Source organism: Pogona vitticeps, chromosome 2 (genome assembly GCF_051106095.1).
Source record: "Pogona vitticeps strain Pit_001003342236 chromosome 2, PviZW2.1, whole genome shotgun sequence".
In the NCBI taxonomy this organism is placed as follows: domain Eukaryota; kingdom Metazoa; phylum Chordata; class Lepidosauria; order Squamata; family Agamidae; genus Pogona; species Pogona vitticeps.
In genome coordinates this window covers 201,394,993-201,422,305 of record NC_135784.1, presented here as the reverse complement: position 1 = coordinate 201,422,305, position 27,313 = coordinate 201,394,993, and the positions used below count along the sequence as shown (strand labels likewise).

General features: G+C 39.0%; 1 protein-coding gene across 2 annotated transcripts in view; it reads left to right on the top strand.

The window, feature by feature from the left end:
- The window catches only part of DGKQ (diacylglycerol kinase theta), a 111,065-nt gene that overhangs the window by 8,083 nt on the left and 75,669 nt on the right, over window positions 1–27,313 (top strand). For both annotated transcript variants that reach the window (XM_020807072.3, XM_020807071.3), the window contains exon 2: window positions 11,639–11,718. In XM_020807072.3, coding sequence (XP_020662731.3) covers window positions 11,639–11,718 — 80 coding nt within the window. The remainder of the gene's footprint in view (window positions 1–11,638; window positions 11,719–27,313) is intronic.

The following is a 27,313-nucleotide window of genomic DNA, read 5'->3' as shown; positions in this document are numbered from 1 at the left end:
GCTGTTTTTGATGTTTCTGTCTGTTGGGTAAGATTGAGGTATCAATTCTAGGAGAACTGCTGCTGAATTCAAGCTCCTTCCAAGTGGTGTTTTGGTCCTGCTTCTTGTCTATTCGCAAGCTAATGGTTTGGGACAGTGGAAGAGAGACCTGTGTCCTAAGTGGTCTTGAAAATAATTACTTAGTTGTTAGTTTCCCCCATCATACTTTGTTCACTACATTTTGTCTCTTACCCAGTGTTTTCTAGTGACCCCTTGCCATTGTTCATTCCCTGTATTGTTAACAGTTGTCAGTGCTTGGGTACTAGAAGAGGGGAGGAAACTGAGAGTACCCTATAAGTTATTGTGGAGTGCATTATGAATATAAGTCACCTGGAGGCATCTGCTTATTATCATGGGGGAGTAGGTGAGTGACAAATTACAAGAGTACTTTTCCTTAAAAGTAGTGTTTATATTGGCTAGAGGCTAAATATTCTCCCTAATCAGCATCCATGCTTTACCTGGGAGGGGAAAAGCAAACATATGAAAGCCAGCTTAGGCTGAAAATGTATCAAAAAATATCAGCTACTTATAACCAAACTGGAGGGGGTGGGGAGAGATCATTATCTTGAAACTAGTGGCAAAAACAAACGTTTATGGGGGAAATTTTGAAATATTTTTGAAAATATGCTTATTTCAAACAGTTGCATTATTTTAATGTACTTCCTTAAAATGATTGCCGAAAGAGAGTTTTCAACCACTTTTTCACAACATGGCACACTGTTTGTGTGCGCCGGATCACCAATAGTTTCCTTATTTGAGGTGATTACCTGAGGTGCAAACACTAATCAAGCTGGTGTGGACTGTATTTGAATGTATAGGTTCAAATTTTTGAAGGCATCACCCAATCCCTTTTCTTACCAAATATCAGAGTTTGGAAAATTTACTTATTGGACTACAACTCCATGCTATCTGGGGGATTTTGGGAGTTGTAATTTTAAAAGTAACTTTTTAAAGCTTTGTAAATACTTACATAGATATGGGTATTGCTTTTCCAGCAACAAGTATATCAGATGGTGTTGCTGTATTATCAAACGGTTTTTAGAAAATTGCAGGATGAAAAGTTAGTGCAACTGGAAATTTTGTAAGTTAAAGTTGGTTTTCATCTTATCTCTAAATGGAGGAAACCTCTATAAATTGAGTCACTTTGTTAGTGGCTGAATATCATGTCTGAATTTACTGTTATGGAGAGAGTTTCTTTTTTGAGGTTCATTTCTACCATAGCTTAATGGTAGAAGGTGTGTGCAGAAGTCTCCTGGTTTGGGGCTGGTATGTACAATCAAAAGGGATATATATATATAAGAATAGTCAAAAATAAAGACAGGGGAAATTTGAAATATATATATCCAATTTACCCTTTGAAATATATATATATATATATTTCAAATTTCCCCTGTCTTTGTTTTTTATTCTTAAACTGTTGGCTGAGAATTTTTTTGGTCACATTAAAGAATGACAAATCTGTGCCCTTTGTTTTCCTTCTCAATTATAATATTTTGGATGGGCTCTTCATTTTCCCACTGGAATGTCGCTGACAAATATTTTGGGATTTGCTGCACAATTAGCATGGGTGAATGTGAAATATTTTCAGTGACTGCATGATGCAAAGGCCAGTGTGAATCAAAATGGCTTTTTTTTTTTTTTTTTTTGCTTCTGATTTGGAGTTTTTCACCTGCCACTTAGCGCTTCTGCTTTTCTAAAGCCACAATTATTTTAGTGAGGTTTTCCCTGTGTGATTGTTTGTTTCATTCTGCAAAAGGATGTACAGTGGTGCCTCGCACAACGAGTGCCTCACACAACGATGAATTCACACAACGATGCCTTTTTCTGTTAAATTTGCTGCCTCACACAGCGATGTTTCCTATGGGGGATTTTCACACAACGATCTCCCTTTTCGCTCCTGTAAAAGTGTCTTACAATGTTTGGACGCTGTTTTAAATGATTGCAATGGTTAGTCCACCTCCTGAAACCTATGCAAACTGATTTTGGTGTTGTTCTGACACTTCGTTAATTTATGATGATTTTTTGAATTTTCTCCATTGGAAACCATTGGATGGTCTGTCTAATGGTTTCCAATGGAAAAAACAAAAAATCATCATAAATTAATGAAGTGTCAGAACAACACCAAAATCAGTTTGCATAGGTTTCAGGAGGTGGACTAACCATTGCAATCATTTAAAACAGCTTCCAAACATTGTAAGACACTTTTACAGGAGCGAAAAAGGACTTCGCAAAGGCATTGAAATGTATTGAGTCGGCTTCAATACATTCCAATATAGGAAACATTGTTTCACTGAACGATGTTTCCTATGGGGATTTTCACTGAACGATGGCAATCCGTTCCAATTGGAACGGATTAACCGGTTTTCAATGCATTCCTATGAGAAATGGTGTTTCACAGAACAATGTTTCACACAACGTTGATTTTTTTTGGAACCAATTAACATCGTTGTGTGAGGCACCACTGTATGTGTGATACTGGGTGGTGTTATGGTTATGTATTAAGCCGAGGCACGATGATGTAGGACGGCAGAAATATCCACCCCTGTGATCTTTCTCTCCAGTCATCCTGGTGTATTTTTATTAAAAAAAACTAGGGAGTTCAGTGCTAGATCGCCTTATCACTTCAGTGATATATTAATTTACCACTAGATTTTTTCTGAACAGAAAAAAAGAGAGAAAGAGAACTGAAGATCACCAAATATATGGTATTATAGGAAGTGGAGCTAAGGATGTATATCAGATCACATCAGAATGTAGATTAATGTTGACACTGGCACTGAAAAAATCCAGGGTCTTTTGTGATTACCCAAGCACAACCATGAAAGAGACTGCAAATGAAGTTGCAGCAAAGCTGAATCACTCCAGTTTGGCTTGCCAATGTAGTTGCACCCTCATGGAGTAGCAAACACCTCAGAGACAATTGATACTTGGCATAAATACTGTATTGGTGTACTGTTCATCACTTGATTTAATGGTCTCCAAACAATAGTCTGCAATTCCGTGTGTGTGTGTGTGTGTGTGTGTGTGTGTGTGTGTGTGTGTGTGTGTGTGTGTGTGTGTGTGTGTGTGTGTGTGTGTGTTCATGCATTGATAGCCATTTTTGAATGAAGATGGTATAGATGGAGATGATTCAGAAGTTAATTTGGTGCAAAAGGTACACATTGGAATGTTAGTAAATTTAGGTACTGTATAAAACATGTTACGATATACTGTACTGTAGAAACAGGCCCTGGGGGGAAAAACTCAGTCTGTGTAAAATGATTTACAATCTGATGCCATGTGTAAAATAATAGTTAATTCTGTGCTACCAAATTGATTCTGACTTTTGGTCATCTTTGCAGGGTTTTCTGCATATAAAGTATTCAAAAGTGGTTTACCAGCCCTTTCTTCTAGTGGAGATGGTAAACTATTTCTAAGTACTTCATACCTGAAAGCTCTATAAGGGATCACCATAAGGTAGAACCAATTATTATTATAATTATGCACATAATTATTTTTTTAGGCATCTCATCCGGTTGGTTAGTACAGTGAGTTAGATATTTGGCTCTAGAGCCAGAGTTTGGGCGTTCAATTTCCTGATCTGTGTGCCAGGAGAAGGGTTAGCTCATATAGCCTTGGACAAGCTGTACCATGATCTCAGAACACCCCCTGAAGAAGAGAATGGTAAACCACTTCTGAGTATTCTTTACCTAGAAGACTCTGTGAAGGAGCACCATACGTCAAAATGGATTTGACAACAAATAATAATAATGGTGGTGGTGATGGCGGCGGCTCCCTGAGGCCCTATATATAGCTTATCCAGGGCCCGATAGCAGGCAGGGCATGTAACCCCATCAATCACACGCTGATTCCATAACCATATGCTCCAGACCACTGTGCTATAGCAGCTTAACAAGCATTGTACAGTGGTACCTCGCTAGACGACGATCTCACAAAATGACGAATCCGCATGACTATGAGGTTTTGCAATCGCTATAGCGATTCGCAAAACAGTGATTCCAATGGGCGATTTGCACTGAACGATGTTTGGGTCCCTGCTTTGCAAACCGTTTCTCGCAAGACAACGATTTTAACATTGATTGGCGCTTTGCAAAACAAGTGTTTTCAGCACCAATGCTTCGCAGGGCAACCATTTTAACAGCTGATCGGTGCTTCGCAAAATGGCTTCCCTATGGACGATCTTTGTAAAACGACAACAATTTTTCCCCATTGGAACGCATTAAACTGGTTTCAATGCATTCCAATGGGGAAACGGTTTTCGCAAGACGATGCTTTCGATAAACAGCGATTTCTATGGAACGGATTATCATCGTCATGTGGGGCACCATTGTACTATCTATAAACTTCTTAACTATTAGAGCAGTGTGACATTGGAGTCAATCACCTCGGGACGTGGTAAGCGCTTCAGTGCTGGAGGCATTCAAGAGAAAATTAGAGGAGCACCTATCAGGTTTACTTTGATTTGGATTCCTACATTGAGCAGGGAATTATACGCCCCTTCCAACACTGTTATTTTATGATTCTATACTGAGAATAGCAAATCCCATTAAGTTTGATAGGACTTACTCCTAAATGAGTAGTATACTTTGATAACCTCCTACAGAAAATAGTTTACAAAAGGTTGCTGTTTATGCAGTAGGAACACCTTAATGGGAGTGCTTCTTCCTAATCCTTGGTTACCCAGGACAAGTCTGGTTCAAAATGTTAATGTCTTAGATTTCTGAAGGATTTAATTTTCAGTCTATATTTCCCAAAAGAGATTTGACAATACTGTACTGCAGGCTTGCAAAAGCCACACTTAGAATTAAAGAATTCTGAGCCCAACAAATGGTTTGCAACCCCAGACTGTACAGAGTTTCCTGGCCTACTGCACAAAAGTCTACTCCTGGTTACCTTGAGTGTTCTTCCTTGTAGCAGTATAATTTATGGTTAATAAATAAGAGAATGCTGTCCTCTGAAGATGCCGGCCACAGAGACTGGCGAAACGCTAGGAAGAACAACCTTCAGAATACGGCCAAAGAGCCCGAAAAACCCACAACAGCCAAATAAGAGAATGTCAGATGTCCTTACTGATCTGCTGCAGCTTCCCTGCCCCTGAGATCTACAGTCGATTGAGATCTTTCTACCAACCTTTTTACCACACAACCACTAGCTGGTAGCTTTGCTGTGCCTCCCCTTCTCTTCTTGGGAGCTGAAGAGTCCACAAACAGGAACGTATTACACTATTTTAGACATTGTGTTTTTTTCTTCCCCAGTAACAGTAGTGAGCAGCTGTGCCATGGAGGATTCAGTCTTGGGTGCTTCATTCCTCAACAGGAGAAGGTAGCTTTGGCTAAGCAGCGAGTCAGTGTTGTAAAGTCTGCGGCATAGCAGAGTCAAAGCCCTAAAATTTTCTATATTGCAGGAGCTAAGATGTGATTGCTGACCTGCTCAGGATCCTCTGCTCCCACTGAACTTACCCGTAATCCTCACAGTAGATGGAAAAGAAATTCAGCCATCTATTATTGCAAATTTTTCCTGCTGTAGTGTAACATATTTGAGGATGGTTTGGTCTTGAATGGGCAATTAAGGACTCTTAACTTTACAAAAGACCTACTTGTCATTTGTTGGTATGGGCTGATTCAGCTGCCTGTATTTTTTGGATTTGCCTCATTGTGGGAGAAGGGGCACATGGTTATGGAGACTGTCTTTACAAGCACCAGCACCTCAAGGGTGACCACTAAATCACTGTGTAGGTGATAATTTTGAATTAGATACAGGTTTGGAATTTGTTTAGTAGCTCTTAATGTTTTTGCCCTGAAACACAAGGTGTTCACTAAATGAAATCAATAAGTAAGATGTGGTGACATATTTCAAGGAAACACTTTACCTGAATTTGGTCAGCATTCAGAGGACTAAGTAACTGGAGATTTGAGATGTACCTGTCATGTTTGTGTTTATTAATGCATTGGGAGAGAAAGGCCTTAACACTTCAACATGAGCAAAGTCTAGTGATCCCACATAAGAACCTCAGAGAAAGGTACCTACACATCTCAGAATGCTTCCAGAGCTCCAAGCATACAAAGCAAGACCAAAATATGATGGTTTCTATTCTTGTGTTCCTTTGCATGTTGAACACTACATGCCACTTGCCCTTTCACTCTTGCTGGAGTTGGGGTGTGTGTAAGTGAAGGTTAAGCATGAGTCATCCTCCAACCTTTCTGGTGATTTCCCTTACAGTAGAGCTGGTTGGCAAACTTTGTCCTGACTACTGAACACGCCTTCTGGTCCCATTAACCCTCTCCTTTCCCTCACATATTTACAGCCGCATGTTTAAAATAATATTTACTAGTTTTCAATATGCTGATACTACATCTATGACACACCTGCATAAACACAGCACAACATGGACTTTTTTGTGGCATGCATGTCTTTCCCCTAAAGCAATTGGGTTATATTTCATGTACTTGGTGGTAGGTATATTGTGTGTTACTATTCTGCGTTGCCTTTGTTCAGCATATTTAACAACTGCTACACATTATACTCTTGTTTACAGTATATATGAGGTTTTCTTTTCTGTGGTAATTGAGCTGTTTGCATTTTCAACAGAGGCTTAGAGGTTTTTGTTTTTTGTTACTTTTTTGGGGGGTGGGAAAGTATTTCCCTGACCAGATCATCCTTTGTTTATGTATTTTATTTACAGAGTGTATAATCAGAAAAGGAAGGTGGAGGTCAGGAGATAATTTTGAAAAGACAGTGACAGAGATTATGACATTTTAAAGGATTTCTTGTATTCATGTAGTATAGTGATTGTGTAATGTTGTGATAGAGTCACCTCATTGAAATTGAAATTCCTGCTTAAAGGGAATTAATTATAACAAAAAAGGGGGAGGTACAGAACTGAATGAATGCAATTAAAAAGAAACTTAGCACAATCAGAAATACAGGAGGTGATTTTTCTAAATTAAGCACTTCCAACTTCCATCCTGTAGCTCCCACAGCTCCAGTGTAATTCTTGTCATTGGAAGTTAACAAGACCTATGAGACGAGAGGAGGAAGCCTTTACAAAAAGTTGAATTTTTTAAAAAAATATTTTTAAAAGAATCTAAGAATCTAAGGTTCACTTAGAAGAGTTGCTTCTCTTTCTCTTTTGAATAGTGGGAAGGGAGTGGATGCTAAGATGGTGCTGGCTCAATGTATGGGTGTGTGTCTTTGAAGAATGGCTGTTTTCCAGAGTGCAGCACATTTTGATGTGCATGTCCATGCATTTGCATTTGAAAATATTTTCCCAGAGATTTGGGGGAGAGATCCTGAGTGATGATGCTCCATACCTCATGGAGGGATACCATTGGGTTAGGAGTGGGAAAAATTTGTCAGCACCCCATGTGCATTTAGTAGTGCTTATTGGACTTTTTTGGACTTAAACAAATAATTTTTGCCTTTTCTTCTTCAGCACTAATGCTCATATGCTTCTGCAGACAATAAACTAACATTCATGTACTTTAATTAATATGTAATTGCATGATAGTTCTAGCTAATGTTTGTTGAATGTTTATAGGTGCATTCCTGAAACTAGATTCTATGTAATTACAGGAAATCTATGATCTACTCCTTGACAAATGGCTGTTCCCCTTCTGTTTAAAAACTTACAGTGAAGGAGAGTTTTCTGTTTTCCAAAGTACCGTATTTTTTGCTCCATAAGACGCACCTTTCCATAAGATGCACCAATTTTTTAGGAGAAGAAAACAGGAAAATATAATCTGTTTTCTTCGCTCCATAAGACGCACAGACTTTCCACCCCCCTGTTTTGTGGGGAAAAAGTGCATCTTATGGTGCGAAAAATACGGTAATCCATTCCATTTTCTGTCCCTCGTATCTTGTAGGTTCAAAATACTACCCTGTTTCTCTGAAAATAAAACCTAACCTGAAAATAAACCCTGGTATGATTTATCAGGATGCTTGTAATATAAGCCCTACCCCCAAAATAAGCCCCGGTTAAGTGAAACCCTGCCCTCCACTGTTGTGCAGCAACCAGAAGATGACATGACTGTATTTCAATAAATGTTGCACATGAAAAAAAAATCCCCTAAAAATAAGCCCTACTGCGTTTTTTGGAGCAAAAAGTAATATAAGACCCTGTCTTATTTTGAGGGAAACATGGTAACAGTGGATGTACATGTCAAATGTGCAGATGTTGTAGTCTTCTAAATAGAAAATTACACATATTAAAACCTTTAAACATTATTTTAATAAAAACGTGTACTTTCCCCAGTATTTCTTAATCTGTCAGTCATTTCAATTAAAACAACAGCAAACACCAATGTGTGTCAACTTTCTAGATACAAGAGGTTTTGCATCTTTCTCTGTCAACCGTTACAGAAAAAGATCCTGTTGATGTGCTGATGGTCACTGAAGATAGAAATACTATATGTGGCAAGGTCTTGGCTGAGGATCTCATCCATTGGGCTCATTTGGAAGAAGCCATTTCTTTTAATAAAACCTTTGTAGAGCCTTGCATGGCAAATGGCCTTTCTTGGTGATACATCATCTTCCCCAAAGTGTTTTTGTATCAGTCATATTTTCATAGGCACCAAATTCTATAATTCAGGCAAACAAACAAACAATTTTCACTATTTTAATCTTTATAGAATGCTTTTTTGCACAATGCGTTGTGAACTATGCAGATCTTAACTACATACAGTAATTCTTTTTTTTTCCTGACCAGTAAGGGCTCTTGTAATAAAGTTGGGTTTGTTATAAATAGAAACAGCACACCAGAAATCAAAATGATACGAAAACATTATGATAAAGTTTTCACTCTTCCTTTTATGCTATTCAGTTCCTTGTATTACAGTTTAAGCTATCATCTGTTTAGTATCAAATGGAGATCACTTAACAAAACCTAATAGGATTTGGTCTTTGCATATTAGCTTAGCTGCTAGTAAGTCTAATCAGGACAACTTAAAAGAAATGGGGGAGGGGTTTGAAGCAATTTCTGAGATGCTTCTGTTTAAAAGCTGCAGACGTAGTAGCTGATAGCTTCAAGGTCATCTCTGTTTAATTGGCAGACTGAAGAGGACAATGGAAAGAAATGAGAACAATTAACCTCAATAAAAATAAGTAGCTTGTGACGACCACACAGAAGGCCCACAGAGAACATTTAAAATAGCTGCTGAATTTCTATCACCAGAAAGTCATTGGTTTTATCCTCAAAGGAGCTGCTATCTGTCACAGAATTATTAAAACTGAGAGGCTAAGCATGCTTACAAGGAAACTGAGCCTTACTGAGGCTGCAACTACACTGGCAGATATAGTACTGGATTTGCTGCAGAAGTAGAATAGATGAATTCAAACTTTTTAAAACTGATCACATGATGCAGAAGCCAAGAGAAGTCAGCCTGGCCCTTTTTGCTTCAAATGTGGAATTTCTCTCTCTCTTCCTTTTAAAGTAGGAGTAATTTGAATGGTGTCTTCTCCATGTGATCAGTCATTTCACTCTTCGAAAGGACAGGCACATAGCAGTTGATGGTATTCTGGTGTCATACTAAGCTGGGCATGATGTTTTGGACAATGAGAACACCCACCCCCATGATCTTTCTCCATAGTCCTGAAGTGTTTGTTTATTTATTTTAAACAGACTACTGGGTTTAGCGCTATATCACCTTATCACTGCATTGATACATTAGTTGACCATTAGATCTTTGCACAGACAAAAGCGATAAAAATCAATATGAAATAGAAACAACAGCAGCAAGCTACAGTAGACTACCATGTTCCAGCAGTATATGTATATGTATTTGTAGGTTATGGAGAACTTTGGAAAACTGTCTGTTTTCCCCCAATGTAGTGCAATACTTTAAACAGCCCAAGAGCTTTACAATTAACCACAAAACAAAAGCCGAAGATGGGCAGAGGGCAAGGTCAAAGGAATTGGGGCTGTGGGCTGTGGCATGGATCAACCTACACTGGATTGAGGGGCCACTGTGGATACTGACACCAATCTACAGTCTCTGTGTGGTCACCTAATTCAAACAAACATGTAAAATAGGCTGCAAATCAAGCTGCAGCAAAACTGAATTGCTCCAGTTCAGCCTGCCAGTGTAGTCATAACTTGAATTCAGTTGGACTGAAGTAAACTTTTTAAGTTCTGAGCCACAAGGAAACTGATTGCTGATAAAAGGTAAAGGTAAAGGTTTCCCTTGACATTTTTAGTCCAGTCGTGTCCGACTCTAGGGGGCGGTGCTCATCCCGTTTTTCAAGCCGTAGAGCCAGCGCTTGTCCGAAGACAGTTTCCATTATCACGTGGCCAGCGTGACTAGGGAACGCCAGTTTACCTTCCCACCAAGGTGGTACCTATTTATCTACTCACATTTACATGCTTTCGAACTGCTAGGTTGGCGAGGAGCTGGGTCAAAGCGACAGGAGCTCACCCCGTCACGTGGATTCGATCTTACAACTGCTGGTCTTCTGACCCTTTCTCCATAGAGATTTAGCCCGCAGCGACACCACTGATAACCTAACCCTAAAAGTGAAAGCAGCTAAAGCTGTAGCATTAATGTGGCATAACAACTGAGTCTTCCATTAGTCCACCCTGTCTGTCATCACACAGTGGTGTATGTTTTCATTAAGTTATCCATGTGCTGCCCTAGAGCCCCATTTTTCCTGGTTAGTCATTACTGGCTGAGATTCCACTTAACAACAGGACTGTTTTGCTCCAATCGTATGCTTACATTGAACTGTAGTAGCCATTTTGTTGTCTGTTTCTCCAGGGTGCAGCTTTTTGTTTTCTGGATTTTGCTTTACTGATTAGTTCGGATTATTGATATAACACAATTGAACATTTCAAATATTTTATCCTTTTGGAGAGCTGCTGTTGCAGATGGCAGATAGTGGGATGTAACCATAGAAAAGCCAAGCCTATTTGCGGAATTGTTAGCAAAGGGACTGAAAACAGAACTGCCAGTATTTCATAATACCTTTTCCAAATCAGTGGTGCAGCTATTTGTGGAATACTGTTTAAGGTTCTGGATGACACGTCACAAAAACGAGGTAAAACAAAAAAGAGATGAAAGTGCTATGGCGTTATAAAGAGTAACAGATTTACTCTAGGGGATTAGAGCCCACTTTCCTGGACAAACCAGCAAAAGCTCTCACACTGAAATAACTCTGTTAGTCTTCAAGGTGTCATGGTATTTCTGTCATTTTTCTTATCTTTTCTTGAAACAGACTAATATGATTTACCTCTTTGAAAACTCAGGAAATATGTTACGGAACAAGGACAGGTACAGAAAAGGACAGTGACAGTGCTTGGGCACTTTCTCAGCAAGGAAATGCTGCAAAATTAGGGATTTCCCTTTCAGATAAAAGACTACAACATGACTATTATAAACTCTGTCAAATAGATTCATATAAAACTATATGGAGAATGTGGATCAAAGGTTTGCCTTGTGAATATTGGATTCTGGGTCATGCCCTAAAAAAAGGAGAGAGGTGGTGGATTTTTGAGAGAAGAAAAGAGGTACTACTTCAGATAACTGTATCCAGGATGATTAGTGTACTTGGATTTTTTAATGTCTTTTTAAAAAAAGGTCAATTAACTTATTTAATTTATTTTCCACAGTGTGCAATTTTATGTCTCATGAGAAGTGCCTGAAGCATGTAAAGATGCCATGCTCATGTGTTGCTCCAAGTCTTGTAAGGGTAAGTGGCCCAAGATGATTTAAAATGAATGCATGTATGCATGCATGCATGAATGAATATTTTTAAGATTTGTAAAATACACACTTCTCAAAATAAGTTTACCTTGAGTCTTCTTTCTTTACAAGAGAGTGTAAAATTCTGCTAAAATTCCATAAAATGTTTATTTAATAGAACCATACCAATGAATTAAATGACATTTGCCCATAACCATGGATGTTATTAGGCTGTACTGAAATGTTAATCAATTCAAATAGTGCTTATGAGAAGAGGCAAGAAAATGCATGGCGAAAGTTACCATATTATTTGATATACTTTCATCTGGAATGAAGGAAGAATGCATGCAGTGTTAAAATAGCAGTTTTATGTCACATTGGAACTGACTTGTAGCAATCTTAGTAAAGCTTTAAAGCTAAGTGTGATGTTTAAGGGTGTTTTTACCACTTCCACACCCCCAGTGAGCTTCCATGGCCAAGCAGACATCCAAACCCAGGTCTCCTGATTCCTCATCTGTCACTCTACCCACTGTACCACACACCACACACAGTTACCTGGATTGAAATAATTTTGTTTAATATCCTCTGTGATAGCATATCATCATATTATGTAAAGGTGATAAATAGCCTCTCTTCTGAAAAAATTGTACTTTAAAGCAGGGGTCGTCAACCCTCCCTCCGCGGTGTGGTGCCAGTCCATGGGCTTGCCGTAACTGGGCCGCAGATACATATCTCCGCCCCCCCCCGCGTGGATGCGTGGTGGGTGTGTTGCGCTCGTGTGCATGCGCAACACGCCCCCCAGCACAACAGGAGCTGTGTGCGACCCCCCCACAAGCGCGACATGCCCCCTGTGAGCGCGGGGGTGCCTCCACCCACCCGTGCATGGAGCTCGCTCCCCTCAAATGGTACGCATCCCCCAAAGGGTTGGGGACTGCTGCTTTAAATAATAATATTTAACAAGTGTGTTCATTATTTGTCTCCCTTGAAATTTTTTAAAATGTGAACAATGTTGCTGGATATTATTTACTAGGATACTAGTAGACTATATCACAAGGCCCGAATTCCATTATAAATGCAATCAAAAGAATTACGGTTATGATTGGGGGAGGATTTCTATGACATGTCCTTTTTTTTCTCCCATCTTTGTTTGATCTGTTTGTGGGTTTCAGCACATTTGTGAGTAATCTGATGAGAAACACCAGATTACTCATAAACATGTTTAAACTTTCTTTTGGATTCAAATGTACGTAGGTTGCAGAGAAAATGTGAAATGTCATAGAAATCCTTCCTCTAGTTATGATGGTTCCACATCTAGGTGACTGAATTTATTGACGGGATTGCATATTTTGTGTGGCATAGTTCATGAATTTCAAAAATGGTTACAGATCCAGGTTTTGTTGAGCATAGGCTGTGTGAAGTATTTAGCACTCAGCATTCAGAGATGGATATTTGCCAACTGATGCACATAGGGTGCCACCCAGGCATTAAAATTCCTTCCTTCCTTCCTTCCTTCCTTCCTTCCTTCCTTCCTTCCTTCCTTCCTTCCTACCTACCTACCTACCTACCTACCTACCTACCTACCTACCTTCCTAACTACCTAACTAACTACCTACCTACCTAACTACCTAAGAAGGTACAGTATATAAAACAACAAGTGGTAAGTTAGGACTAAGCATAACTAAGCTCCTGAAGCCTGGATTAATAGCCAGGATTTCTCTTGGCACCCAAATGATATCTGAATTGGTATCATCCAGGCCTCTAGTGGGAAGGTGTTCCATTAAGGAACACTAACTGAGGAGGCCCCCTCTTGTACTTCTAATGGTATGATGCAGATAGATGCATATACGGAGGGTTGCTTTCTGCAAATAGGCATTGAAAACCACTGTTCAGAGAAACTGGTATTTTTAAGACAAGCCGGATCTTGTTTAGACAGGGAAATGCAGAGATGAAGGATGTGCAATAATGGAATAGGCTTAAATATGCCAGGAGACAGTTAGTTGGGAATGTAAACCATTCGTTCAGAGAGTGTGTCTTTGTTAGTGCTGCATACTCTTGGATTTATGTTTGTTGGTATTGTTTTCATTGCATTTTTAAGGGATTGTTGTTCCATTCCTTCTATGGCCTTCCAGGAGTGTATGTCTTGTTAAAAAACTGTTGTATTTATGAATGATATTTTGATGCTCCTTTTCTTCTAAAGAGCTCAGGGTGACAGTACATCACTGTGCCTAGTTATCCTAACAGCAGTTCTGTAGGTTCGGTGTCAGTAGGGGACCTTAGCTCAGCTTGCAAATGTTTATGTGTTGCATTTTAGCAATTTACCACCATGTGGTCCTTTCTGGAGGGAACATTTTATGTTGCTTGGAGACAGTATCTAGTGCTCTCCAAATGTGTGGAATTTTAATGCCCATCATCCCAAGCCATTAATCGAAATTGCTGTACTGAATAGGAGCAATGGGAGTTATAGTTCAGCTTATAAGAAGAGCACTAGAACAGAGAATATGATCAGTCTAACTGAGCATGAAGCTGCTACCCATATTCCTTCAGTGACTGGCCCAAGTCTAACCATTAGATATTGTGGCTGGGGTGGGATTTGAATAGGAATTTCCCTGTTTCTAGTTCGGCACTGTTACTTTCTCCTGAGTCATCTTTGTCATGTTTTCGTTTTTCAATATAGTGCTAGTGCGCCTTTTTAAAATTTCAGACTGCATGGAAAGGCATGTTATCCGCTACCAGCAAGGTGCCCTTACTGGCTTCTGTAAACATTTTAATATCAAGTACAACTTCATGCACTGACACACTGGAACACTTTTTAAGGTCTACTCTTCGCCACATTATCTTGTTCTTTGGGTCCGGCCAATATTCTGTACAGTATTCAGAATATAAATCTGACCCACCGTACACGTAGATGAAGTGTTGGGTCTCTGACTGATGTCATTCAGACAAGGTTGTGCGGTTTCTTTCGTTGTTTCTTTTGGTTTTTCTCCAAAGTAGTTTGATTTTTGCACAGTTCCACTGAGTTTTCTTGAGTCTGACACACTGGAGTTTTATAAAGACAGCTTAGTTTACCTTCTGTGAAGAAATTAAAAAGCCATTTTCTTGGGTGGTTGATTCTCCTTAAATGATTAAAAGCCCTTTCTCACTCACTGTAAGTGGAATCAGAGTCCATTTTAAAGACTGCTCACTCTCTGCAGTTGAGTAGAATTAGGGCTGATGGTCTGTCTATCTTTTTAAGGTACCTGTGCTAGCAGAAGAACTTTGCTAGTAAAGCAAAGCTTCTTGAGTTCTAAATTCTGGGAATCTATTTTGTTCCGTATTCTTCTGGGAAAAGAGAAGATCACCCAACAGTTCTGTGGGGCAACACTCACCATTAGCAGCAAGCAGACCCACAGTTTCTTCCTTCTTTTCCTCTCTCTGCCAAAAGTTTCTGGTTTTGCATTGCCTTTATGAGCTCCAGCAGCTGTGTTGGCACTGTAGCAGCTGCTTACCATCCCCACAATGCCCAAGGCCCATCTTTAGGCCAAAGACATTGTGAATGTGGCAATTGGCAATTTAGGCAAATATTCTCTGCTTTCTTTTCAGGGCTTTGTGTATCTGTGTGAAAGAAAGAAAGAAAGAAAGAAAGAAAGAAAGAAAGAAAGAAAGAAAGAGAAGTATATCAGAAGACATCTTGGCTCAGTTCTAGGTGGTTCATCCTTCCTGAATGATACAAGTTCTAGTACAAAGAATATATTAAGGAAATTGTGATATCTCCACATGGTGGCAAAAAGCAAAGCAAAGCGTGCTGCTTATATACCGCCCCATAGCGCTTCAAGCACTCTCTGGGCGGTTTACAATTTAATTATGCAGGCTACACATTGCCCCCCCCCCCAGCGAGCTGGGTACTCATTTTACCGACCTCGGAAGGATAGAAGGCTGAGTCAACCTTGAGCCCTACCTGGGATTTGAACCCCAGGTCGTGAGCACAGTTTTAGCTGCAGTACAGCGGTTTAACTACTGCGCCATGAGGCATGGTGATATTACACTCTGCACTTCATCTTTAGCCCTTAAATTCTGTTTGGGCCCTGAATCAGCTAAGAGTGAACTGAAAATTAATCGAGGAACTTTGCATGGTGGTTGGATGGGATAAAGTTTCTTCAGGAGCTGCATGCACAAAGCAGGTCTGCTCAAAATGCTTAGAAAATGAGGCAGAGAGGATAGCATATATCTATATCTGTCTCTCTGAGTGGAATACTGGATGGCAATTAGGAGTATACAGGTTACTTGAGTGCATAAGCCATGAGAGAATGTCATCATATCATTGGTCAAAATCTTGTCCTTCGGTTGTCAGGTAAAGACATTCCTCTTTAGGCACGCTTTTAAGCAGTAAGTTATCTCAGGAATGCTAGTTTTGAACTTACAGATTTTTCAGTGCTTTTGAATTGTTTTCACACTTGATTTTTAATCTTAATATATGTTTAATTGTTTTTAAAAAATACTTTTTATATATATAGTTTAAAATCTTACTTTTACTGGTTGTAAGCCGCCTTGAGTCCCCCTATGGGGAGGAAGGCAGCATATAAATAATTTAAATGAATGGATAAATAATAAAATGAAGGAGTGCTAGAGTGTCTTTTACCTAGTGCATACCTGTGGGCCATCCTTGAGGCCAGATGTAATGTGAAGCAATAGATATACGAGCTGGATCTTCTCTGGGTTCTTCTAAAGATCAAAGCAACTGTGGGAGGTAGAAATTAAATCAAGGCCACGTTGCATGTGTGGGGATTTGTTAAGCCTGCCTTCCTGTCCATGCTGTTTTCACAGTTGACACCAGTCCCACTCTTTTCCTCCCCTACATGTGTTGCCCTCTTTCTACATGTCCTCAGTTCGATGTGCATATGAACTAGTATGTGTCCTCATGTCTCCAACAAATTCAGTGTTGGATGGGTATTTTGCACAGGCTATCAACAGTGCAAAATACTGTTCTCAGTGCAGATTGTGCGCTACACTTCAACAAACTGGGAAAATTAGATTACTGACAAGATTATGAAGCAATAACAGAGCTTTATTTTTCCACAAATATTTATGGAAAGATGAAAGTTTGACTAATATATAAGTCCTCTAGCATTAAACTGGGATGACATTCTTGACAGCAATATTGGATGAAAGAAAAACAGAGGCAGGGGATTAGAATTTGCTAAACAAGGAAAGGGTATGTGTGTGCAGAGGAATTGATGGAGGACTTGGGAAGCTAATACATGCCACAAGCATTTCTTTGATGTTTTTGGTGGCACAAAGGGGGCAGAATGGATGCATGTTTTTAAGAGACAGAGGAATAAAGTGAGTATGATTACTAAGGCAAGAATTTTGGGGATGGTTTGTTTGCTTAAGAGTTGGTTGTGTACCATGGAGTGTACAGAGCGCTTTGATAGTGAGTGTCAGTGACATCCTCCCTGTCCCTCTTACTCTGAAACAAGCTGCAGAATTTTATTGCTGGCCTATTTGATTTATTTACCTAAGTATATGTCACAAATAAAATTACCGGACCTGTAAAGGTGGGAAAGCCATGAGTGAGTCACATAGACATTTTGACCTCAAAGCACAGCAGAAACAGTATTGTGAATGGAAGCTGGTTGAAGAGTTGTAGTGTATGCTTCACTAATGGACAGAGCACTCTCTGTCTCTGGGAATACAAGGTATGGCCGGGCATTAATGGTGACTGAGTGGGATTCAAGGAGAATGGAGGAGAGCAGTTCTACCCCTGGGAACAGATGCTAAGCACTAAAGCATGCGAGGAAGAATGTTAGGTGCCAAATAAGGAATTAGTGAAAATCTAGCACACTCCACGTGATTCTTAGAGCAGTAGAATAGTGTGTCCACCCTGAATCCCATGGATGCACAAACAGAGCTAAGGGGCAGACTCCTTTACGGTTAAGCCAGTAGAAGTAAGCCAGTAGAGGAATAAAGAACAAACACTTCATAGAGATTCTTGGTTGTTTCAGTGATTTAAAGCAATCTGAATATTACAAAAACAGTTTAGTAAAGGGGGGAAAGGAAAAAGGGTGCTATAACTTGTACTCAAGTTGTCCTCTAACCTGCTGATCTATTGTGGGTTGAGGACACTTGTACAGTTTTCCATGTCAAGACCCTGGATTTTAAATGCATGTTCTTGGATGGTGTAACTGTAGTGGCCACCTAGTAGGTGGGCATTTGCATTTAACCAGAGTTCTCTTTTCTTGCATGTGATCATAGAACAGCTCCTTTGACTGAAATACAGTAGAGGATATACATGCCAATGAACTATGTATATACAGTGCCTGAAATCCTGTTGCTTCTCTCCAGGTTGGATAAAAATGAATGATTTTTTAAAACTGTATTTTTAAATTTTAAATCAGATTTTGCTAATAATTTCATGTTTGAGGTATATTATAGGCTAAAGGTTTTCCCTCATGAAATAAGGATTAGTTTTTAATTCTCACATTTCTCAGCACTGCAGGACGTTGCACTGGCTACCCATCAGATCAAGAACATATTATAAGTTTTTTGTTCTGACATTTAAAGCATTACATTTTTCTTGCCCTAGCTATTTAGCAGAACTTGTCGGGTGGCATATTCCTCATAGGAGGACTCGATCTGCGGATTCTGGGCTCTTACTAGTCCCTTGGATGAAGGTAGCTAATTCTCTTAGATGATTTTCTCATCTGGCCCCAAAATTATGGAATTCCCTTCCACAATACCTTCACGTGGAACCAGAGTTGGACAAATTCAAATGAGACCTAAAAACCTACTTGTTCAAGCTGGAACCATAGGGGCTGACCATGGAAATAGGCAAATTATTGGGATAGAATTACTGTATTTCAATCATTATATTGTTATTATAGTTACTTTGATTGTTGTCTTATTGAATGATAATTGCTCACTGTATATTTTTATCATTGTAGTTATGTTATGTTATGGTTATATTTTAACTATTTTTACTATGGAATGCACTCTGGCATAGAGCGCAATGATGATGATGATAATGATGATGATGATAATGAATTCCATTAATTCATTCATTGCAGCCCCAGTGTCATGTACTCCCAGACATTTCTGTAAAATTTTTTGAGTAATTTTTCTTTTTTAGATAGATCACAGATGTTTGGTTTTGCAGTTTTCAAAACTGAATTTGTGTCTGCAGAGATAGCATGCTGCTTCTTAAGAGAAAAGTATTTTAAATTAGCATATAGAGTCATCAAGGAGATATCAACCTATTGTTCCTCTGTAAATCTATGTATGCAAAATCAGCCCCTTACATCTTAAGTCCTAGGCTTCAAAAAATGAAATGAATAGAAGATTAAGGTAGAATATATTTTGATAAAGTTGAGAGCTAAGTATGAGGGGTTAGGGACAAGCAGTGCAAATGAAAGTAGAGCTTTTTGAGCAGAATGCAACAAAAATCTTGAGATCTTTGTGACTGTGTAACTGTAAAACTAGCCTGAAAAGTTACCGTTCTAAAAATGAAACCTTCATCTGGGTTGTAAATATTAAGGTTATAACAACCTGCAAGAATGAGGCTTTATGTCAGTGGTTCCCAAACTTTTTCGACTCTTGGCTCCCTTGAGTTACTCACCACTGGCCATGGCTCCTCCAATACAATACTTTGGGTGGGTGGGGAGCGAGAATGGAGATGGGGAGCCCGATATAAGAAGTACACCTGTGGATTCCACCAAAATACTTCCGAGGATTCCATGATGCCCCTGGCTGGGTTTGGTGTTGCCCTGGGGTACCGCAGCACACAAGTTTGGGAACCACTGCTTTATATAGTAAACCATAATTTACATCTTGCCTTACTGACTAGTGATTTAAATTGTGATTTCAATCATGATCCCAATCAATTTGATTTAAATTGAATCCACCTTACTTTGTTATGCATGTGAAAGGCATTGCTTCTAGGTGGCAATTAAACGTCATGGCCGGGATTCTAGAGGGCACTGGGAGTCTAGTGCCACTGATAAAGTACTAAAAGTTAATGCTGTTTGCCTTTAGGATGCATAAAAAAGCAACAGGATTTTAGTCATTATGTAAGGGTCAGGCACTAGCATCAACTTCTTGTTTCCTGCTACTGTAAGGCTCGCTCATACAGTTTTTTTAGAGCATTATAACCAATCAGGCAGGGTGATGAGGTGATGCCAAGAAGAATGCAAAATATAAGGTGTTCATTTATAAAGCCATCATGCTTGAGCTTCTTAGTTAACACCGTTGAAATAATTTCCATATGGTGAGTTTTGTTGAAAACAAAACAGGGTATATAGCAAGTTATATTTGCAATGAAGCACTGGAGGAGGAAAAGATGAGGAATTGGATGTTGTGGCCTTTCATTTTGTTCAGATCTAGTACATTTTCCATACTGTGTTGAAAATAATATCTAATGTGCTTTCACTTGTTAGTCCACCAGTATAATTATGATTTTTCTTGTTTGAAAAGGTTGAAATAGGAGAAGACTCCTTTATGTATATTTCTTTTGTGGTTTAATATTGCTTTTTATTTTTTATAATGATATAGTTGAAAAAATGCATAGTTGCAACCGATTTTCTTTCAATTCGTGTTGCTTTTGATTTCCATGTGTCATTTTTGAAATGCTTTCCTTTTTGGAAAATGCAAGCAACCTCCTATAGTAAGTAGCTTTGAGGGCTTCAAAATCAGAAGGTGTCATTATGTGTTCAATTGTTGTTGTCATTTACAAATGGCCTGATACACTTAGTCTTCAGCTGTAGAAAAGAGGCTATGTGAGAGAGATGTTTCGTTTGTAGGCTACACAAAGCAAGCACGCAGCTTCGCTCTTGGCTTAAAAAGACGGCAGAAGGTTTAACAGTAGTTTATTCTCTGTATGGAAATCTTCTTTTTCTCCCCTGCCTATTTATGGAAACCTTGTAATATATGGTGGGTGTCAAAGATATTTTCCTGCTTGATTTTTTGTTTGAAGTGCACTTTGAACAAGTAGATGGGGAAGAGGTAAATTCTAGCAATAAACCAGCTTCATCTGAACTATTCATTTGATGTTAAATGGAACTGGATTATCTCTCTGCCTTGCTGAAAATGGCACTGTTGAACAGGATGTTGAATTCAAGGTCAAGTAAAGGCTCATGAACTCAGAAGGATGGCATGAGTCAGATAAATTCTGTGTGGACAGCTTTCAAAGACAAATTGTGGAGTTTGCATACTATGACTAATTTGTATCGCTAAGACTTGGTTTCAAACTGGCTGTAATCCATGGTGCCTCAGAACTTTTTGTGTGAGAGAAAGTAGCTTGTATTGTCTAGTTACAGCACCTATTATTATTTAAACTTTTTAAATAGAGTTCTTCCTGGAACATCCTCCTGGTCTTTTCCTTCAGAATTCAAACGTTTCCTCATCACTTTGTGACATTTTCTGTTGCTGAAATAAAGCTTTTGCTCTGCTGTTGATCTTGGGTGTTTTTTTTCCCCCACCCTAGTGGCCCAATAGAGCTCTTAGCAATATTTGTAGTTCTTTTCCTGCATAAAATCTCTTTGGAAATGTTCGTTGTTTATATACATTTGCCATCCAGAAATCATTTTTCTGTTCTTTTACTCCCAAGGGCTATGAAAGAAACAAAACAACTCCCCAGCAAATTTAATATGGACTCTGAAATCATAGCAATGTAATACATAATTTAAAAAACCTTTGAACTTAACAGAATTGGCAGAATTGGCAACTCTGGGCAAGGCAAGACACTGTAACAATTCTGATGTCTAGGATATCTCCAGATGAAGACCCTCACCTGGGAATAGTTTGTTGGTGTATGTCATGCTTGTGAAATGAACAAAATCACATCTATACAGTGGGGTCTCTACTTAAGAATTTAATCCATATTGGAAGGTGGTTCTCAAGTTGAAAAGTTCTTATGTTGAATCTGCATTTCCCATAGGAATGCATTGAAAACCATTTAATCCGTATCTGCTCTTTTCCGTCCATAGAAACTACTGTACTGATGAACAGGAGAATAAAATGGCCATTTGTACTAACTGTTACATTAATGGTGTTCAGAACAACCTCTACAATCTCTTAAAATCTTGGATAGCTCCTTGGAAAGCCCTCTTAAGTATTCTTATCCTTGGGAATCTTGACTGGGTAGTAGGCTATGACAAAGAGGATCCAAAGTCAGTTTAAAAGGTTGTTTTTAAAAAATAAGAACTCGGTTTTCAGGGGGATGCTTTGAAACAGTTCACATGTTGGGTGATTCTTGTTCTTGGAATGCCTGTGTGCCTATTTGCTTGTTGTTGTTGTTTAGTTGTTAAGTCGTGTCCGACTCTTCGTGACCCCATGGACCAGCGCATGCCAGGCCCTCTTGTCTTCCACTGCCTCCTGGAGTTGGGTCAAATTCATATTAGCTTCGATGACACTGTCCAACCATCTCATCCTCTGTCGTCCCCTTCTCCTCTTGCCTTCACACTTTCCCAACATCAGGGTCTTTTTCAGGGAGTCTTCTCTTCTCATGAGATGGCCAAAGTATTGAAGCCTCAGCTTTAGGATCTGTCCTTCCAGTGAGCACTCAGGGTTGATTTCCATCAAATGCATAAGTTTGTTCTCTTTGCAGTCTAGGGGACTCTCAAGAGTCTCCTCCAACACCACAATTCAAAAGCATAAATTCTTCAGCGGTCAACCTTCTTTATGGTCCAGCTCTCACTTCCACACATCGCTACTGGAAATACCGTAGTTTTGACTATGCGGACCTTTCTCGGTAAGGTGATGTCTCGCTTTTTAAGATGCTATCTAGGTTTGTCATCACTTTCCTCCCAAGAAGCAGGTGTCTTTTAATTTTGTGGCTGCTGTCACCATCTGCAGTGATCATGGAGCCTAAGAAAGTTAAATCTGTCACTGCCTCCATATCTTCCCCTTCTATTTCCCAGGAGGTGATGGGGCCAGTGGCCATGATCTTAGTTTTTTTTATGTTGAGCTTCAGACCATTTTTTTGCGCTCTCCTTTTTCACCCTCATTACGAGGTTCTTTAATTCCTCTTCTCTTTCTGCCATCAGAGTGGTATCATCTGCATATCTGAGGTTGTTGATATTTCTTCAGGCAATCTTAATTCCAGTTTGGCAGTGGTGTCGAACTGTGGCCCTTCAGATGTTCTTGGACTTCAACTCCCAGAAGCCTTCACCACCACCTCTGCTGGCCAGGATTTCTGGGAGTTGAAGGCCAAGAACATCTGGAGGGCCACAGTTCGACACCACTGCAGTTTGGGATTCATTCAGTCCTGCCTTTAGCATTTGCTTATGTGCAGGTATTGTTTAACTGTAAATTCTGCTACCTTAGACTTCTGCTTCAGATTCGTCATTTCGATGAATCGAAGGGACACAATCTGTCTGCAGGATCCTTTGTACACTGTTGCATGATCATGAAGTGACCGTGTAGCTAAAATATGCTGATTAAGGGCTTCCTGGCAAAGACTGCTTGCCTTATATAATTGTACAAAAGCATTTAATAACGAGTAAAATCATGGCTAAAACTTCTTTATTAAATGCTTTTGTAATAGTGGTGATAAGATTATTATGGCAGCAAGTACAATATATAGATGCAAGAACATTATATGAAAATGCAAACACGGTAGCTAACACATTGGGCAAACAGGAATTGCTATAGTGATGCCAGTTTTATTCAGCTTCATTTATCTTTAATTCTTCAGATTGACCTTCCAAACATTAGAATTATTTCTTTTGTTAAGGAGACCAAAGGAGTGAATATCAGGAATGGGGTTTTTTGAGTTGTGGCCCAACCCCCCCCCCCCCGAACAAACTTCCAACATATGTACTAGACACCTTGCCTCTCAGTTTTAAAGAAATTATTTAAAACGGAATTATTTAAAACTGCTTTTTATTGGTGCATGTTAACCTGAGATGTTCAGAGTTCTTTTAATTAAGTTATTTAAAGTTACTGTATTTTTCCATGTATAAGACTACACTTTTGTCTAAAATCTTTAGACTAAAAATTGAGGGTCGTCATACATGGAAGTAAGCTGAGTAGAGAAAAAACAAGTGGAGGGGAAAGCAGGGATCAAAGTGATCCTGCAGGGCTTTGATCCCTGTTTTCCCCTCCACTTGCTAAGCTTTAGCAAAAGGAAAGCAGGGATCAAAGTTCTGGATCATGGCTTTGATTCTTGTTTTCCCCTCTGCTTACCAAGTCCCATAGGGCTTAGCAAAAGGAGGGGGAAAGGCCCAAAGCAATCCCATGGCTGTATAAGGGGGAAAGGGATCAAAACAATCATGCAGTTGTGGGATAGCTTTCATCCCTTTTGCTAAGCCCCGTGGGGCTTAGCTCGAAGGGAGAAAGCAGGGATCAAAGCGATCCTGCAGTGCTTTGATCCCTTTCCCCCTACACTTGCTAAGCACCACTTAGATTTCTTAATTTTGGGTTAGAAATGTGAGGGGGGCATCTTATACATGGAGGCATATTATACACGGAAAAATATGGTAGATTCAGTTACTTACAGTGGTTTTATCAATTTTATAATATTTATTTGCATATTCTATTGTATTATCCTTTTTATATGATTCAGTATGGCTACATTGAGTGCTTGCTCTGTGAGGTAATATGCAAGTTTAAACAAACAAACAAACAAACAAACAAACAAACAAACAAGTATGTATGTATGTCTGTCTGTCTGTCTGTCTGTCTGTCTGTCTGTCTGTCTGTCTGTCTGTCTGTCTGTCTGTCTGTCTAACTAACTAACTAACTAACTAACTAACTAACTAACTAACTAACTAACTAACTAACTAACTAACTAACTAACTAACTAACTAACTAACTAACTAACTGTTTTCATGTGCAATTGAAACAGCATAATTTAATTTGAAAGGAACCTAGTTCCCAGGAATGGTGGGTAGTTTTTCAGTTGTCTTAATTGTTTTCTTCTACATAGTTGGCAAGTGATAATGACAGAATATTATAGAGATATTTTGCATTTTGCCCAAAACCAGAACTAAATTTATTTTAAGATCTCATCTAGATGAGTATTTTTCTTCAATTTTCCAGTGGCTTCTTATTACTTTCAGTTTGAGTGTTATACGAATTATTTGGTGTAAACAGCTTGACTGCAATTTTCTTTTTAAACCAGATTGGCATTGCTAATGATTCTGACAACAGTGGATTTACTTTTTTTTCCAAATGAGAGAAAAGTCCCTGCTTTGAAAGCCCTTAACCTTTAAAAGGAGGATGTGTGCTACTGTTCAGGTCTTTGTGGGAAATTTATGTCCTCTAACCAGGAAGCTGTTACCTAAAATCCTAATTTGTCCACTGATATGTATGATTACATAGTAATGACTGAAAAATGTTCTGTGTTTGCTTTTCACATGTTTTGGAAATGAGTTGCCAGTTAATTTTAACATTTTTGGAGGAGGGTGGGCTGATATTCTTGCACAGACTACTAACAAGAGTTCCTCTTCTAAAACTGCAGTTATTGTGTTGATGATTTTTGGATCAGATTAAGCCATGCATTAACGTAGCTTTTTAACAGTAACCGTTTCATTTCTCTCTCGTGATTTTTGTGCCATGGTGAATGCTTTTTCAGTGCTCTTTGGCTAGGGGTATCATTTTTGTCACTAGAAGGACAGATCCTGAAGCTGAGGCTTCAATACTTTGGCCATCTCATGAGAAGACTAACTGGAAAAGACCCTGATGTTGGGAAAGTATGAAGACAAGAGGAAAAGGGGACGACAGAGGACGAGATGGCTGGACAGTGTCATCGTAGCGACAAACATGAATTTGACCCAACTCCAGGAGGCAGTGGAAGACAGGAGGGCCTGGCGTGCTGTGGTCAATGGGGTCATGAGGAGTGGGACATGACTTAATGACTAAACAACAACAAATCATTTTTGTTCTGTAGTCATGCATGCCATTGTTCTAAACGTATCAGTTGAACTAAGGCTTGTAAAGCAGAGGGAAACCCCTACAAGACTTAAACAGGAAGTGTAACTGCTAAAGATAGCTGAAAATAGAATGGGCATCCTTGTGCCACAAATAGTTTTTAGTGGTTCCATTTTCTACTTTACATGCTAAACAGAGTTGTTTAATTTTGCTTTTGAGTTTTGTTCAGTTTTTTAAAATGAAGTCATTTGTAAAAGCCACAAACTTAAAAACAAAACAAAAGTGTAGAAATATTTTAAAAGGCCTGTGTTTTCAGTATTTCTCTGTTCAACTTACCTAATGTTATTACTACAAAGTTGAATTTCTCAGGTTATTGTCTATAACTTTGGGGCTTAGGAAATCCAAGAAAGGTCAGGAGCATGAAGCTGTCTCTGTGTTATATGTCACATTCTGTGCACTGTACATGTTTCTCTTGCTTGCATTCACCCCTCTTTGCAGTCTGAATAATAAACGGCAAGTAAAAATAGTAGCGAGGAACTTTGGGAAGTCTCACATGTGCCCATCAAAGAAGCTCACAAATAAGCATTGTATTATGTACACTCATTGTAGTATTTAGCATTATACAGTCCTCAGGACCATTTCATATATTACTCAGTGGCAGACAACGTTTAACACAGAATGAACAGCCACAACACAACAGTTGGTGCCACCTTATTTGATATGTTTTGCTGTCGTTTGCAGTTTTATGTGTAAAAATCCCATGTACGTACATAAGGACCAAGACTGCATGGAATGTGAAACCATGATACAGAATTAGACATCTGGACTGCAACAAGACCTGATTTTGTTTTCTATCCCATTCCCTCTCTTTCCTGTGGCACCACTGTGAGCATATTGGTTATTCCTACTGAAGTTTAAGTGGAAAACTTGTACAGTAGTTTGTCATATCATTTGAAGCTGTGTAAAACGCTGGTTAGTGGAACTGGTTCAATTATGATGAATGAAATTGTTGGATTGTTGGACTATGTTGGATTGTTACATTTTCCACAATTATAATTAAGTGCATGTTGTAACAGAGGAAAAAAGAAGGGAGAGAATCGCATGTGAGCCCAATAATTGCCTATTCCCATTCTTGTACTACTTAACTGTGATACAGTATTTGGACCAAACCATCACTTGTGTTTACTAAAAACCATAATGGTTCCTGCTGAATTTATAACATAGGTTTAATAGTAGGTCTTTATGTGAAATAGCTGGATGTGGGGCTGTTAAAGAAGGTACAAAGTACTTGTGGTTGGAAGGGTACTGTTTATTTAAAACATTTGGGAAACAGATAAAAAATCCAAATATTAAGTATTTCTTAGATATACAGTACTGTATGTTCAGTGGAATAAAGGCACTTAGGGGGCTTTAAAAGCATTTCTAGGAGAAGATTTCTACATTGTTCTTTTCAAATTGATTTTAGTGGCTCATACAAAGATTATGTTCTGGAAAGGGCTGTTCAATAATAAATGAAAATCAAAAAGTCATATAGCTTTGTTAGCAGTTAATTATCAGTGGTATCTGTTAAGAACCGAAATAAGCAGAATTAGTATCATCTGTAGGGATGGGAGTGTGTGTTGTTGTTGCTGGTTAAGATTGGACAGAATAATTGCAATTGGATCTCTTCCCCAACACAGTTTCCAAAGCAGAGGATATGTACACAAGCTGGCTAACGTGTGACTTGATGTAAAGCCAGTTTTGTCCATTCATGTAAAAGAGAG